Below are 15,866 nucleotides of genomic sequence, written 5' to 3'. Positions count from 1 at the left end.
GCCCCCCGGTGCCCCCCGGTGCCGCTCCGCCCGGCCCGGCCCGGCCCGGCCCCGCAGCCATGGCGCTGGAGCAGGCGCAGGTCGACGGCCCCGACCCGCCGCGCCTCTGCGAGCCCGGCCCCGCCGCGCCGCCCGGCAGGTGAGGGGGGCCCGGCGGGGCGGCCGCGGCAGCGCGGGGATGGAGCGGGATGGAGCGGGATGGAGCGGGGATGCAGCGCTGACCCATGTCCCCGTTGCACGCAGCGGCAGCCCGCTGTCCGCCCCGGAGAGCCCCGGCTCGCCCGGGCCCGGCGGCCAGGCGGACCCCGCGGGCGGCCCCGGCCCCGGCGGCGATGCGGAGCCCGGCGGCGGCGCGGAGGCGGCGGGGCAGGGCGGAGCGGCGGCCGGCGAGCCCGAGGAGGAGGCGGCCCCGGGCAGGCCGTCGCAGAACATCGCGGTGCAGGTGGGTGCAGCTGCCCCGGGCACCGCGGGGCTCGTGCTCGGCGCGGCTCTGGTGGAAGCTGGAGGACAAAGAACCGAGTCGGCCGTGGCTGGAGGTTAAAACACATCTGCACTTGCGGCTTTGCAGCCGCTGCTGTGTGCCCGTGCTTGGGTTTTAATTAATCTCTAATTAAAATTTGACCCTAATGAGGCCGCAGCTGGAGTGGTGTGTGCAGGACTGGGCTCTGCTGTGCAGGAGAGACAAGGAGCTACTGAGGAAGGGTGCAGCGTGAAGATGGTGAGGGGTTTGGAGCATCTCTCTTGCAAGGAGAGACTGCAGGAGCTGGGCCTGGTTGGTCTGGATAAGTCTGAGAGGGGATCCCATTAATGCATATAAATGTCAGAGGATGGTGCCAGCTTCTTTTTGTTGGTGCCCAGCTATAGGATGGGGAACGATGACCATAAACTTAAGTTTTATTATAATATGACAGAGAACTGCTTTCCGTGGAGGGAGGCAGAGCACTGGAACGGGTGCCAGGGAGGGCCTGGAGTCCCTCTGTGGTCCCTGCAGGGGCTGATCTCAGTCGTGTCCCTTCACAGACCGACTTCAAGGCGGCCGATGCGGACGTGAGCACGGACCAGGACATCGAGAAGAACCTGGTGGGTATGGTGCCCGGGCCCTGGCGCTCACACCCCAGGCACAGGAGCTGTTCTTCCTGCTCTATTCCTGCCAGAACAGAATCACAGAATCTTTGTGACCATCAGATGTCAGCCTTGAAGTCTTGTTACAGGCGAGTTCTGCTCTCCCCTGCAGGACAAGATGATGTCCGAGCGGGCCTTGCTGAAGGAGCGCTACCAGGAGGTGCTGGACAAACAGAGGCAGGTGGAGAATCAGCTCCAGGTGCAGCTGAAGCAGCTCCAGCAGCGGAGGGAAGAGGAGATGAAAAACCACCAGGTATTTGGTGAAGAACTGTTTGTGTTTAACTTGCCCTGTAATTAATTGTAAAGTCTTTATGAACAGGTAGGGGAGCCTGCAGTCCAGAGCATCATTCTCCTGAGTTTCTTCATAATAACCAATTTATATCTTAACTGAATCTGCCAAAAAGAATTTTCTGTGTAATCTCATTAATCAATTAATCCAAAAAAATAATGTATTTTAAATCAAAACTGTACTTGGTCATTTTGCTCTGCATCTGTGTGGTGCTTCTTTCACTCCAGGAGATCCTGAAAGCCATTCAGGATGTTACCATCAAGCGAGAAGAGACTAAGAAAAAGATGGAGAAAGAAAAGAAGGAATTCCTGCAGAAAGAGCAGGATCTCAAAGCTGAAATTGAGAAACTCTGTGAGAAAGGCAGAAGGTATTTGTACAGAAAAGAAAGTGGTTTTTTGGGGGGAAGAAGACCTTGGTTAACCATGATATAAATGTGGTGGAGCAAAGAGCTTTAAACTTTTAGGAAGCAGCAAGTATTGAGGTCAGACCTTTATATGGATGAATTTAGGATAGGCCCTATATTTGAATTGCCATTTTTATGGAGCCATTCTGTCATGTCCTAGAGGTCTGGTTTTTATTCTGAGGGCTCAGTGGTGTTTTTGGGTAAAACTCCTCCAGTGGTGGCTCCAGTGCTCAGCCCTTTTCCCCCAAGTGGCACAGCACAGGCTGGGGAGCAGCACAGCAGCTGCAGCCAGCCTGGTTCTGTGCCACAGCCTTTGGCAGTGCCACGAGACAGCAGGATTGTGCTCCAGGGGCTGTGGGGGCTGTTTTCCCACACACTGCAGGGAGCCATCCCCAGCCCCTGGTGTGGGGCTGGCCCTGGGGGTGTTTGAGTGTGGGCCCTGCTGCGTTGGGATTCCAGCTGTGCTGTCCCTTTCCTCTCGTGCAGGTTGCTGAAGGAGCAGGAGGAGAAGGAAAACAAGATTGCCTCTCTGATTGCAGAGCAGTCTGATGAGAAGTAAGGCTCTTTTCCCTCCCCTGATAGTGCTGCCCAGAGCACTGTTCTGTCATTCTGCCTCAGAGGGAATCCCATGCTCTTGGTGGGACAGAGCAGAGACAGTGAGCCAGCAGTGCTGGCCACTTACGTGCCCTGGAGGTTTTATCTCCTCTTTCAGCATCAGGGCTCTGGATTAAATCTTCCTTGATCCCAGTCACAAGCAGACTCCTGGATACTTGTGACATAAAGATCCCATAAGATTAGAGTTTGTGCTTGGTGGATTGACTCAGCTTGTAACTGCTACTTCTGATGGCATTTCAAGTCCCCAGAATTAGGGCAGACTGATTTCCCTGTCTGCTCCCCACAGCTGTGGGGAACTGAACTCTGGCATGCTCAGGTGTTTAAAGCTGGGCAGGGATGCTCCAGCTGTTCCCAAAGCACAGCTGGAAATGCCCAGCTTTAAACTTCTCCAGGATCAGAACAGCACAGCTCTGCTGCTGCTCGGGTTGATTCCTGGTTCCCTGGGACTGGACTGAATTTTGCTGAGGGTGATTCCCCTCGTTTGGCCCAGTGTGTTGCACATTGTTTGCGTGCTCTGGAGCAGCTCTCTGCTGGGACAGTGACTGACACAGCCCAGGGAGCTGGGGCTGGTGTCACTGCCGTGGTTCCAGCCCATCCAGAGCTCCTGGGATCCATCCTTTGGGGCCTGAGCCTGAGGGGGCTCTTCTGCTCTGTTCTGTGTGCAGGCAGCTGTGGGAGATGGAGCTGGACAAGCTGAAGAACCAGCACAATGAAATCAACAGGAACATTCTTGAGGAGACAGAGCGGGCCTGGAAAGCCGAGGTGGGCAGGGATTCCTTCCCTGCAGAGTGGTTGGTTTGAGGCTCCAGCTGGGTAATGGGCAGTGCTGTGAAATCAGGAGCAAGGCCAAGTGCCACTGTGGGATGAGAGGGAAGATGAGCACGTGTCAGTGCAGGGAGCCCTGCCCAGTGCCTGGTCTGGCACAAGAAATGGGAGTACAAAAACTGAGCCTCTCTCCTTAGATCCTGTCCCTGGAGAGCCGGAAGGAGCTGCTGGTGCTGAAACTAGAAGAAGCAGAAAAAGAAGCAGAGCTACACCTCACCTACCTCAAGTAAGTCTGTGTCGTGTCAGAAGTGGCAGGGGGGGTCACTCAGGTGTCCCTGTGTCCCATCTCCTCTTCCTGTGCTTATGCTGGAGGTTGGACTGGAATAGTTGAGGATTTCCTGTGGTTTTCTTACTGGATCAGTGTGACTCCATAATGCCCCACAGCAAGGGGATTATCCCCTGCCACTGTTCATCTGCCAGGCTCAGCCAGTGCTGTTGGCTGTGGTGTCCCTGTGTGTCCCCCAGCTCAGTCCCTCTCCCTTGTGGGGTGCCTCACCTGGGGGTGAGCCTTTCCCACCCCATAGAGGTGAGGAGGGGAAGCCAGGAGGGTGTGGGGGTTGCTCGTTGCCACTTTGCAGCCAGTGAGAGCACAGTTGCAAGTGGGAAAGTTCAGCTGTGCTTGCAGGTCTGCGCCGCCCACGCTGGAGACCATGAGGCCAAAGCAGGAGTGGGAGATGAGGCTCAACAGGATACGTATGACCAAGCAAAGCGTCCGAGTAAGTTCCTGCTGACCTCTGCCAGCCTAGCAGTGAGCAGTTCTTCACACACACACACACACACACACACAGTGTTTCTCCCTTCAGCTCCTCTCCATTCTTCTGTGGAACCAAAGAGTGCCACTTTAGGGCCTGCCACCCCCTGGCTTAGAACGCCCCAAACTTGCTCAGGTTTGATAAATGCACCCATTTTCTTCCCTCTGTGCTAGGATCAGTTCAACGACCACATCCAGATGGTGAGGAATGGCACGAAGCTGAGCAGCCTGCCCCAGATCCCCACGCCCACGCTGCCTCCTCCGCCTTCAGAGGTGAGTTCCTCTCCAGCCCCACAGCACGGCCGTGCCAGGCCCTGGCACAGCCTGCCTGCTGCTGGCCATGTGTGGGATGGCCTGTCTGGGCTTACCAGAGAGCAGGGGAAGGGTCTCCTTCCCTTTGCAGCTGCCAGTGCCTGCAGCTCCCACCCCGCTGCCTGGAGGAGAGGCCGCTCGGCCCTGCTTCCAGGTGCTCTTACTCTAACCAGCCTTTCCCTCCCGGCCTGCTTTTCTTCCTCAGACAGATTTCATGCTGACGGCATTCCAGCCCAACCCACCCCTGACGCCCCGGCTCCCCTTCCCCATCGGGCCCGTGCCCGTGCCCATGGTGATGCCCAGCGCCGACCCGCGGGCGCTCTCCTTCCCTCTGCTGAACCCCGCCATGTCCCGGCCCAACCAGCCCTCCCCGCCCCTGCCCGCCTCCCAGGGCAGGAGCAGCCCCGTGGTGGCATCTCTCCTTGGCACGCACGGCCCCCACGTGCCCCCCAGTGCCTCCATCCCCCCTCCTCCTGGCCTGGGCGGTGTCGGCGTGGCCCCCGACTTCCACCGGCCCCAGCCGGCCGACAAGCTGGAGAAGCTGCTGGAGAAGCTGCTCACTCGCTTCCCACAGTGCAACAAGTGAGGCTCTGCTGGTTTTTGGGGGGGCAGGGGCTTGTGAGTGCAGTGGGAGCTGGGGTCGGGGGAAGGGGGGCTCCTGGTGTCAGTGGGGTCTGCGGGAAGGGAGGCAGGCAGAGGTGGTGGTCTGTTATATTCCTTTTTCTTGGTCTCATAAGCTCTCAGAAAAAAAAAAATAATATACCCAAGGATAGCTCAGCTGTTGTTTTGGGGGCATAAAATAAGCAGGATGGCTTCTGCTGCAGTGTTAGAAACAAAAAGGTTTAATAAAAGGCAAAATAACAAACAGAAAAGCCGAGCCAGGTGCAGAGGTAAAAACACCTCACAAAAGCACTTAGCTCTTTTGTTCTTTTCTTTTTCTACCTAATGGTTCAAGCTGGACTTTTTGGCTCTATCCAATTAGCTGTCCTCAAGTTTTTGGTGAAGTCCCTAAGGTCCTTCCTATGAGGTGGCTTTTCACCTAATCGTTGAGAAAAACTTGTAGGCTTCTTTCCTTTTTTGGGGGGACAAAGGATAGTTTTGCCACTCTGTCATTGAGGAGCACACTCCTACAGTGTGGTCTCCTGGTGCTGGGGATCACTGTGAGCTTTGCAGGGCAGCAGGGGTACCTGGGCACTGCCAGCCTGTCCCTGTCCCCAGCGTTTTGGGGAGGGGAGCTCCTCAGCACGTGGCTCACCTCACCTGGAGGATGGAGGGGAAGCACAGGGCCCGTGTGTGAGGAGCAGGAGCTCTTAGCAGGCTGCTGTGCACGCAGGGCCCAGCTGACCAACATCCTGCAGCAGATCAAGACTGCCCGCAGGACCATGGCCGGCCTGACCATGGAGGAGCTGAACCAGCTGGTGGCTGCCAAGCTGGCGGAGCAGCAGGAGCGGGCAGCGGCTGGAGCTCAGGTGGGGCAGCCTGGGGGCTGCTGGAGGGGGGCCTGGCGAGCAGGGAGAGCTGCCCCTGCTGCCTGGCTCCCCACAGAGCTCGGGCTGTGCCTCAGGGCTGTCCCCTGGGCTCGCTGTCCTGCTGACTGCGGCGTAGCCAGGGCACAGCTGTCCCTGGGGTGGCTGCTCTGTGCTCTCCTCCCGGGCTGCTCTGACGTGCCTCCTCTGCCTTGCTGCAGCCCCTGGGCCGGATCAGGGCCCCCATGTTCTCGGCTCCCCTGCCTCAGATCAGCACACCCATGTTCCTGCCCCCGGCACAGGTCGCCTACCCGGGAGCAGCGTCACACGTAAGGCTGCTTGGATTCCCTGGGGACTGGGGAGGGGAGCCTGCCTGGGAGGTCCTGAAAGGGTAAAGGATGAGCCCCTGCAGCTGGGAGCTCTCCTCACACGGCTGCCTGGGCTGCTGAGGTGAAGGGGAGGAGTGGGGGCACAGATCCTTTGTGTTTCACGCTGGAACAGAGGGACACAAGTGATGGTGGCTGTGGGCAGAGGGGCTGTGGCCTCAGGCTGCAGCTGGATCTGTGATGAGAGCCGTGTGTCTGACTTCCCCGCCTGCTCCTTTCTTTCCCTCACTGCCCCTCCCAGGCCCCAGCTGCCTGTAAGCTGTGTCTGATGTGCCAGAAGCTCGTGCAGCCCGGTGACCTTCACCCCATGGCCTGCTCACATGTGCTGCACAAGGAGGTGAGTGTGTTCTGCTGCTCAGGGCCTCCTCCTGCTCCTTCCAGGCGACCCTGCCCGAGTCCTTGTTGTGCTGACACCTTGCCAGGAGAAGGGTGTGATCAATAAACAGCTTCCCTGCATCCTGTCATCCCATCCTTTACCCCTGCATGGCCAGCGGGGGGTGGCTTTAGGAACGGGCTGCCCTTGTGTCCCTGAGCCTGTGCTGTGTCTGAGGGGTGGATGCTGGAGCAAGACAGTCTGGGAGGATCTGGAACACAGGGTGAGGGGAGAGCTGCCACTGCTGCCCAGGTGTCTGGGCTGGGGGTGCCAGACAGGAGCTCTTGGGACAGGAAAGTCTGCTCCTCTTGCCATGGGTCTGGCAGTGGGTCACCTGTGCTGGCAGCCCCCATCCCAACAGCTCTGGGCTCTCCAGCAGTGGCCCAAGGAAATGGAAACTCCTGTTGAGGAGGGCATGGTGGTCCTGCAGGGGTGACAAGGGCTCCTTCCTCACGGTGACATTGTGGTGGAGGCTGCAAGGAGCAAAGGGAATCACCCCTGAAGCGAGTGCTGGGGACAGTGCTGGCACCTGGCTGGGCCAGTGGCTCTTGATTAATTCTCTCTCTTCCAGTGCATCAAGTTCTGGGCACAAACCAACACGAATGACACTTGCCCCTTTTGCCCAAGCCTCAAATGACGGCTGCTGGGACAGCGTGGGCCCCTGGGAGGAGTTGCTGTGAATAGACAGGATCAGTTCTAAGATTTCTACAGTTCTATATTTATACGATCATGTATACACATGTACATTTTTATTATATAGGTAATGTGTGTATAGAAAGTCTGTAAACATACAAATTCATAAATAAAGTGTGTATATTATGCAGTGATTTGCTGCAGCTCCTCATTCCTTAGTCTGCAGCCTTGCTGGCTTCTCCCAAATGAGGGTCAGCGTTCCCTGCTTGCTGGGAACTGCCTCAGCCACCTCACACTTCCCACTTGGATCCCATCAGCTCCGTTCCTGGGGCCATTCCCCATCAGCTGCTGCCTCACCACCCCCACATCCCTGCCAGCCATCACCTGTTTTTCCCCCCCTCTTGCCAGCCAACAAGTTGCGGACGAAGAGCCGGTTTTTTTGTGGTCATTTATTTTAATGTCATAATAATTTACCGTGTTAACATTCATTGTTCTTACATAGACACTGGGTTACAGAGTACTGCAGCCTCCAGCGACAGCCCACGGTCCTGCCCCCTCCTGTCCCAGGGCCCGGGGAGGGAGCGCAGGGACAAACCTGTCACACAACTCCTGCCTTCCCCTCTGCTGTCCTTCCTCCCAAAGCACGGGCTGACTCACCAACCCTTTCTCCGTGGATCTCGGTGGGATTGCGAGGTGCTCAGCACCGCTGACAATCTTGCAATGACTCTCTAAAAACCCCCCCCCTGTTTCCTGGCGGGCTGTGGCAGGGACTGGGCACGGCTGGCAGCCCCTCTGCCCCGCAGGGAGGGCAGGGCAGGGCAGGGGAGCCCCTGGTGCTCGCCCACCACAGGGGTGTGTTTTAAGGCAGTGGTCCACAACAGAGTCTCTGGGGTCCTGGGGGTCCTGGGCAGGCACGAGGGTGGGGGGAGAACGTTGTCCTCTTGCAGGGAGTGGGGTTTGGAGCGAGGCTGGGGGGCTCAGTGTGAGCAGGGGCAGTGTGGGGGCTGTTGTGGCTGTGCCCCGTGCAGGGCTGGCTGGTCTCACACTCTGCCTGTGTTTCCTGGCTCCCTCGCTGCCTTCCCAGAGAAACGTTTGGCTGCAGGGTTTGATTACCAAGCTCTCTGCTCGGTGATTGCTGTGGGTGCTCAGTCTGTCCCTGCCTGACCCCATGGCTCTGCCAGGGTCAGCTCGGCCCTGGCACTGCAGCTATCCCCTCTTTGTTCATGGAGGAGTGATGCCTTTCATTGTGCAATCTCAGTCTGAGCTCTCCTATCCAGGCTGGAGGCAGAGAAGCAAGGGAATACAGCACTAGCACTGCCTGCAGGGTCACGGGTGTCTGCTCGGGGCAGGGGACGGTGATCCTGCAGCACGGGGAGGAGGGCTTGTCCTCACACACTGGAAAATCCTCTCTGAGGACAGAGGTGCCTGCTGTGCTCAGCATCCTTTGGGCTTGTGAGCCACTGCTCTGCGTGCTCCAGCCCTGCACCCCCTCCTCAAGCCAGCTGGGACCCCCTCACCATCACATACTCCCACCACACACGTGGCTCAGCGTGAGCCCTGCAGTGGCTGAGGACTGAGCAGAAGGCTAAAAAGATTTAAAAAAAAAACCCCAAAACAAAACAGGACTGACCCCTAACGTTGGAACAGTGGCTTTCAGGGCTAGAAGTAAAAATAGAGATATATGGACAGACTGTACAGGGGAGAGGCAGCCGTGCTCTGTACACGTGGGACCGGCTCTGTACACGCTCAACGCGCAGCTGCGCTACCAGTGACACGCTTTGTAAAAAAAAAAAACCAAAATAAATACAACCATGTGTTTACAAAACAAGAAACGCTGCAGTTCCCGCAGCTGCCGCCTGTCCCTGGCGTGCCAGGGTGTCTCACAGCCAGGCCTGGATGTGTGGAGTGAGCAGGGAGGAGCTGCTGTGCCGGCGCTGAGCTGGGGGGCTGCAGGGGGGGCCCAGGCTCCCCTATGGCTTTTGAAGGGCTGGGTGGGCTGGGGAGCAGCCGGTGCCAGGGCTGGGAAATTCACACCTGGCACTGGCTTCTGCATGGCAGCCCCTGCTGATGCTGCAAGCCGGGGCAGGGAGTTTCCCATCCCATGTGATGTGGGGAGAGGATGGGTGCCTGCTCCTGCCTGTCCCGGGAGAGGATGGGTGCCTGCTCCTGCCTGTCCCAGGAGAGGATGGGTGCCAGCTCCTGCCTGCCCCAGGAGGGTGCAGGGAGTCCTGGGGCCGGCAGCAGCGGCAGCACAGCTCAGGAAGGCAGGAAAATGCAAGGGAAATGTGAGAGTGAGCGGTGTAGGGGCAGCAGGGTAGGAGGGAAAGCCCGGTCTGGGCAGCCCAGGCTGGCCCTGCAGGGCTGTCTCTGAAAAGCCCGAGGCTGGGTGGCTCCAGGATGATCCCTGGAGCCTGGCTCAGTGCAGGGAGTCACAGGGGAGGCACAGCTGCAGCACAGCTCCCTACAGGAGAGCCTGGGCTGGCAGCTTCCCGGCGGGGCGAGCTGGAAAGGGATGCACAGGGATGGAGGGGGACAGGCAGGGGATGGCTCGTCAGCGTCACTCCATCAAGCCAGGCAAGGCTGGGTGGGAGAGCTTGGTCCTGTCCTGGTGCTGGAGCAGAGCAGCTGCCTCCAGCTCCCAGGACGGGGCTGCTGAGCTCTCCCACTGCCCGCTGCCACGCTGCTGCTGCAGTCCCAGATGAAAGCAGCCCGGGCCTGATGGACACCGAGTCCCCAGGCCCCAGCACAGGGTCTGAGCCCCCCACGCTGCTCCAGCCCCTGCAGCAAGGCCCCTGCCCTGCTGCCTCACCTGCGCCCCGCCATCACTTCAGCAAGGAGATGTCGTCGGCGAAGTCGTCGTGGTCGCGCCGCAGGCAGCGGAAGCAGCGCCACTGGAACACCATGAGGCACAGGGGCAGCATGAAGAGGGCGCAGATGGCCGCCATGACGTAGGCGATGGTCATCAGCGTGGACTCGTCCGTCTGCGGGATGTTGTAGCCGCAGTCCTCCATGTTGGGGTGCAGGTGGGGCCCGTCCACCGCGGCCGTGCGGAACTCGTCGTGCACTGGGGGAGGCAGGGTCTGGTCTCTGCACATCCACGTCCCTCAATCCCATCAATCCCATGCCATCCCCTCCATGCCATGCCATGCCATGCCATGCCATGCCATCCCATCCCATCCCATCCCATCCCATCAATCCCATCCCTCCCCTGGGCCCAGCTCACCGTGGCAGGCGCTGACGGCGAAGCCGATGCGCTTGCGGGCGCGGTCGAACACCACGTAGAAGCCCTCCATGATCACGGCGCCCATGACGGTGCCGGTGGAGGACTGGGAGATGGCAAACTTGTAGCAGTCGTCCTGAGAGGTGGCCACGTCCTCCACCGGGCGCAGGTATTGCTGCAGGGGGACGGGAGCACTCAGGGAAGGGGGCACGGGAGGCAGATGTGTGCCCCCAGCGTGGTCCTGCCCTCTCCAGCCCAGGCTCCCTGGGCAGGTCTGGCCAGGCCAGCGCTCACCTGGGGCAGGATGGTGATCCGGAAGGACTGGTTGGTGGCCTCCCCCATCAGGTAGAGGGAGAGGACGGGGAAGATGTGCCAGGGGGTGGTGCCGACCTGCCAGCAAACCAGCTGCTCCCCCAGCCAGAAGCCGTCTGGGAACTTCTCCGTCTACCAGAGGGAAAGGGAAGGTGAGCGGGGCCAAGCTGGGCAGGCAGCACAGATGCCAGGCTGGTGAGGGGCAGCACAGCCCTGCCCGTGGGGAAGGGATGGGCTCCACTGACCGAAGATGCCGTTTTGATGGATTTCACTGCAGCCTCAAACACCTTCTTCGGCAGCCTGAGGTTGGTGGTCCCGCTGTCCACAATGCTCTTGTCGTAGTTGTACTGGGGGGCAGAAGAGGAGGAGTGAGCCAGGTGCAGGACCCCAGCCCACTCCCCTCGAGCCTCCTCTGAGCAGTGCTGGGTGTCTCCAGTGCCCAGCAGTGCTCACCTCCTTGCAGTCCATGTTCAGGTCCTGCCCGTTGACCTCCAGCTTGACGATGATGACCTCGTAGTACCACTCCTTGCGGATGGGCGTGTACCAGATGTCACCCACGTACAGCGAGCGGTCGATGCCACCGATGATCTGCACAGCACACACAGCGGCGCTGCCACCACGCGCTGGCAGTGCCACCAAGGAACCCCCCCAGCCACCTGAGGAGGGCTCACCATGCTGCCTCCCACCGAGGCCACGGCCTCTGTGTCGTTGGGAGAGAAGCCTGTCCCGCAGAGCTGCAGGGAGAAGATGTTGGGCACCCGTGTCTGCTTCACCAGGGAGTCAAAGAAGGGCTCCAGGCTGTCGTCGGGCTGGTGGGAGGAGAAAGCACAGGCAGGACAGGGATGTGTCAGTGCTGTCCCTTCTCCAGGAGCTCTCTGCACCCAGGAGAGCTCCCCTCAACAGCAGTGCTGAGGACTGAGCAGAAGGCTAAAAAGATTTAAAACACCCCAAAACAAAACAGGACTGACCCCTAACGTTGGAACAGTGGCTTTCAGGGCTAGAAGTAAAAATAGAGATATATGGATAGACTGCACAGGGAAGAGGCAGGGACAAACAGGGACAAGGAGAAAGGCAACTGAAGCGTTTTGGTGCTGACATCCAGGACTGTCAGGCAGCACTCACCCGGGCAATCTCGGCATACGCCAGACCCAGGATCCCCTCCCAGTTGGAGCCGTTGATGAAGAACTTGTCTGACTCCGTGATGGCAGCGATGTTGGCTCTGACAGTGACGTTGGGGCCGTGGGGGATGGTGACAAGGTCAGTGCCCAGCTCCCCTTCCCACTTGCCCTGGGTGTAGGGCACGTACACTCCCTTCCGCAGGTCGCGGTAGGTGCTGGACCTGCCAGGGCAGCAAAGAGTGAGACTGCAGGGTTTATGTGCATCCAGCCATTCCAGAGGCCAGGGGGTACCTGGCAGGGTCTCGCCAGACCTCCAAAAGGAGAAGCAGTGTGCCCGAGAGGCTGTGCCCTGTGTGCCCCCAGAATACTCACAGCTGCCGCTGGTAGTATCTCCGGAGGAAGGGGTGTGGTGCAGCTCCCACAGCGAAGTTACTGCTCCCTGTGTCCACCAGGATATTCAGCTGGGGGAGGAAGAAAGACAGGAAGGCTCAAGAGTGCACTGGGACCCCCTTTTGTTGTGCCCAGAGAGGAGAGAGGAGGTGGTGCAGCAGGAGGCAGCGACATCAGGGAGCTGCACAAAGAGCAAACACCACCCAGCACTGTGCAAACAGAGCGTGAGCCTGCCTCAGGGCCAGCCTCAGCCCCCAGATCCACAGGCAGGATTCAGGAACCACCTGGCAGGTGTCCTGGGGCCGGAGAGCAGCAGCAGCAGCAGCAACACAGGGTGCACGGGAAAGCAGATTTGCTGGCACAGCCCGTGGGAAGGAAGGCTGGTGGTCGCTGTGCCCGCTAATCGCCACCCATATGCCGAGCCCTGCTCCCCACTCACTCCTGCCTGGGCAGGATTACCACGGCTGGCAAACATCCCTCTGGCAGGGCAGGAGTGAGCCAGCCTGATCCTGCCCTCAGCTGACCCGTGCCTGTGGCCCCTGCGAGGAGAGGGGTGGGATAGCCAGGATGGATAGCCCGGGTGGGATAGCCTGGGTGGGATAGCCCGGGTGGGATTGCCTGGGTGGGATAGCCCGGGTGGGATAGCCCGGGTGGGATAACCCGGGTGGGAGCAGGGCTGTCTGAGCCCCCTGGCAGTGCTGGGCAGCAGAGCTCGGGGTAAGCCCTGGCCCCAGCCCCAGGAGCTGCTTCAGCAGCACCCCGGGCAGCAGCAGCAGGGCTTTGGCCCCTAATCTGTGCAGTCAGAGCAGAGGAAGGAGGTCAATGCGCTTGTGTTAATCGCAGCAGCACCGGCTGCAGCTGCTGAGAGCTCTCCCTGGCAGGGGCTGGCATGTCCTGAGTGCCCCTCCCTGCCACAGGGAATGTTTTAGGCTGTGGGTGAAGATCAGAGCAGCACGTTCACCCACCCTGTGCCCACCCTGGGCGGGTGCCAGCTCAGCACCCACCACACAGCCTGGCAAGCCGGCACCTGCTCCTGGTGCTGTGCCATTAGGGGCCACCTGCTCCACACAGCTCATCTGCAATCCCCAGGCACCCAGAGGAGCCTGGTTTCCCTGGAGAAGGAGCTGCTGAGCTGACGCTGCAGGGAGAGGAGGCAGGGAGGGCTTTTACTCTCACAGGCTCCATCCTGAAGGGGTCACGCACAGGACCCACGTGGAGAGGACCCAGATCCCTGAGACTCAGCCCAGCCACCAATTCAGGCCAGGACACGGCACGTGAACTGGGGAGGCCAAGGCATGTGTGGCAGGGACACTGCCTGAAACCTGTCCCTGGAAGTGACAGCCCCTCCAGGCACCTCAGCAGCAGCACTGGCTCTGTGCCACGCGTGCCCCTCGAGCTGTGTGCTGCTCCTGGGGCACCAAGCCTGTGCCATCTGTCCCAAAACACCCTCTCCTGCTGCCCAGCTCACCCCTTTTCCCTGTGTGTTTGTGAACCAGCCCGTTCTGGGGAGCCAGGGAAACAACAAGCTTGGACACACGGAATGTGTGAGCAATCAGCTGCTGATGGTGACTTGGCAGCGCAGCACGGCTCAGAACCAAAATTAAAGCACAAGGGGGATGCAGAAACTCCCTTGTCAGCATGGGGAAGGTGAAAGGAAAGGTGAGGAGATGGATCACCATCTCCCTGCTGCGTGAGAGCCTTTGGGAAGGATGCACCCACCCCGGGGCAAACACGCTCCCAATTTCCTAATTTCCTGCAGAGGCACAGCCCAACTCTTTCATTGGAATTCTCTCATTCCATTGCAATGCCTGGAGGGATTTTGCTCCAGCACACACACACACACACACACACACACACACACAGAGGCACCACGTTTGCATTTGGAAGCAGTCCAAGGCTGGAAGATGCTGCCCAAAGGGTGCCTGGAACAGGTGGTTCGCACGGAAATTATCTGGCAGCTGCGACACGTGGCAGGCAGGAGATGATGAAATCACGTTTAAAAGCAGACTTCAGAAATAATCCCCTCCCTTTTTTTCCTCCTAAACACACCCTGCCAGGCAATACATGCCAGGCACACAGGGACAACACAATGGTGCTCCCAGAGATGCAATTTCCAAGCAGTGGTGTCGTTCCTCCGTCCACTTCTTGCTCCCATGGCTCTCTCCCACCACGCACACAGAGCACAGCCAGCTCGTGGGGAAAGCCAGCCTTTATTCCAGAGCCTGCGTGGGTGCTGGCTGTGCTGGCAGCACCCAAAAAGTAGTGATGGCAGGCACGAGGGAACGTGGCCCTGTGCTTGGGGGAAGCTGGAGCCTCCATCACCGAGCTCGACCCCTGGGCCAGACTTGTTGCTGGTGGCAACGGGGATCAGGCTGGGCACAAAAGGATTTAGCAGCAGGAACCTCTCCAATCTCATCCATAAGAGAGGGGAGGAGCTGGCTGCCCTGTGCTGTGGGACTGGCACCTGGCCCTCAGCATTCGCCCTGTCCCCAGGCGTGGGCACACGGTGCCACAGGAGCTGGGCAGCATGAGAGGGATGCTGACAAAAAGGTGGAGCAGGATCAGAGCCTGGCGACGCCAGCGCCTGCCCTGCCGGCTCTGTGGGCTCCCTTTCCATCCAGGCCATCCCATTTCCCTGCACTTTGCTCCCAACTCCTGCGCAGCCAAAACCCTCGCGAGGTCTCTAGGAAAGCCAAGCTCGGGAGGATTTCTGGAGAATGTCCCCGGCCCGCAGCAGGCAGGCAGAGCCCGGGGCTGTGCTGGGAGGAACTGCCCAGCACGGCTTGGCCCTGGGCTCCTCCGTGTGCCCGCTCCAGGCATCCCTCCAGGGAGGGAGGGAGGGAGGCACGGAGGGAGGGATGGAGACACGGAGGGAGGGAGGGAGGGAGGCACGGAGGGAGGGATGGAGGCATCGAGGGAGGGATGGAGGCATCGAGGGAGGGATGGAGGCACGGAGGGAGGGAGGCACGGAGGGAGGGATGGAGCGGGAAGGGAGGGATGGAGCGATGCAGCCCGCACGCAGAGGCACACGCAGCACCGTCCGCCCCGCCCGGGCAGCCCCGGGGTCACCTTCGGCGGGAGCCCGCGGGCAGTTTGAGCCGAAAGCCAGCGGGGAAAGCATCAGCGGAGCGATGAGAGGCAGGAATGCGCCAAGCCATGGGGGCACCCGCAGCGCCTCCGCTCCGCGCCCCGCAGCCCCGCACCGGCAACGCGGGGGATGCGGGAGATGCGGGGGATGCGGGGACCCCCTCCCGCCTCACCTTCTGCGGGGGGCTGCCCACCGTCATCTCCACGTAGTACCCCTGCCCGGACTTGCCGCGCAGGTTGTCGATCATCTCCACGAAGCTGCCGGCGCTGTCGGGCTCGGCGTCCAGCGGCGCCCGGCGCTGCCGGAGCCCCGACGGCGGGGCCGCGCCGCCCCGCAGCGGCAGCCGGATGCGCGGCGGGGCCGGGAGGGCGCGGAGAGCGCCCAGCCACAGCAGCAGCCAGGGCCAGGCGGGCGCCATGGCCGCGGGGAGCCCTCGGGGGGACGCGGTCAGCGGGCCCGCAGCGCCCCGCGCCTCGGCGGGGCGGCCGCGCCGGGGCGGGCGGGCGGCGCGGCGGCGGCGGGCATGGCGGCGCGCACGGACCCGCCCCGGAAAGCCCGCCCGC

The 15,866-nt window shown here is 60.5% G+C and overlaps 2 protein-coding genes across 3 annotated transcripts; one reads left to right on the top strand and one right to left on the bottom strand.

The window, feature by feature from the left end:
• The first annotated feature begins 4 nt into the window (after window positions 1-4).
• RNF214 (ring finger protein 214) lies at window positions 5-7,369 on the top strand. Of its 2 annotated transcripts, none has more exons than XM_064397951.1 (15): window positions 5-139; window positions 244-442; window positions 1,021-1,080; window positions 1,235-1,375; window positions 1,639-1,778; window positions 2,301-2,369; window positions 3,095-3,191; window positions 3,392-3,480; window positions 3,880-3,970; window positions 4,180-4,278; window positions 4,523-4,899; window positions 5,651-5,786; window positions 6,005-6,112; window positions 6,411-6,506; window positions 7,114-7,369. In XM_064397951.1, exons 1-15 carry the CDS (start codon window positions 60-62, stop codon window positions 7,177-7,179), a joined length of 1,848 nt encoding a protein of 615 aa, XP_064254021.1. In that variant the 5' UTR covers window positions 5-59; the 3' UTR covers window positions 7,180-7,369. The 2 variants fall into 2 exon arrangements, with proteins under 2 accessions (XP_064254021.1, XP_064254020.1); XM_064397950.1 differs by having other exon boundaries at window positions 3,868-3,970.
• A 237-nt stretch (window positions 7,370-7,606) lies between these two features.
• Window positions 7,607-15,842, bottom strand: BACE1 (beta-secretase 1). The gene is made up of 9 exons (XM_064397952.1): window positions 15,476-15,842; window positions 12,198-12,286; window positions 11,830-12,046; window positions 11,379-11,516; window positions 11,161-11,295; window positions 10,953-11,054; window positions 10,690-10,839; window positions 10,399-10,570; window positions 7,607-10,239 (listed from the first exon to the last, which is right to left on the bottom strand). The coding sequence occupies exons 1-9, from the start codon at window positions 15,719-15,721 to the stop codon at window positions 9,998-10,000; spliced, it is 1,491 nt and encodes a 496-aa protein (XP_064254022.1). The 5' UTR covers window positions 15,722-15,842; the 3' UTR covers window positions 7,607-9,997.
• Window positions 15,843-15,866: the final 24 nt, after the last annotated feature.

This window comes from Passer domesticus, chromosome 23, assembly GCF_036417665.1.
Source record: "Passer domesticus isolate bPasDom1 chromosome 23, bPasDom1.hap1, whole genome shotgun sequence".
Taxonomy (NCBI): Eukaryota; Metazoa; Chordata; class Aves; order Passeriformes; family Passeridae; genus Passer; species Passer domesticus.
This window is presented reverse-complemented; position numbering and strand designations above follow the sequence as displayed.

Excerpts from the sequence above, each read along its gene's own strand:
- RNF214 (XM_064397950.1), top strand. The coding sequence starts at position 60 with ATGGCGCTGGAGCAGGCGCAGGTCGACGGCCCCGACCCGCCGCGCCTC. Across the intron at positions 140-243 it reads CCCGCCGCGCCGCCCGGCAG|CGGCAGCCCGCTGTCCGCCC; the intron begins GTGAGGGGGGCC and ends CGTTGCACGCAG. Across the intron at positions 1,081-1,234 it reads AGGACATCGAGAAGAACCTG|GACAAGATGATGTCCGAGCG; the intron begins GTGGGTATGGTG and ends TCTCCCCTGCAG.
- BACE1 (XM_064397952.1), bottom strand. The coding sequence starts at position 15,721 with ATGGCGCCCGCCTGGCCCTGGCTGCTGCTGTGGCTGGGCGCTCTCCGC. Across the intron at positions 10,840-10,952 it reads CCATCAAAACGGCATCTTCG|ACGGAGAAGTTCCCAGACGG; the intron begins GTCAGTGGAGCC and ends TCCCTCTGGTAG. Across the intron at positions 10,571-10,689 it reads GGATCACCATCCTGCCCCAG|CAATACCTGCGCCCGGTGGA; the intron begins GTGAGCGCTGGC and ends GTCCCCCTGCAG.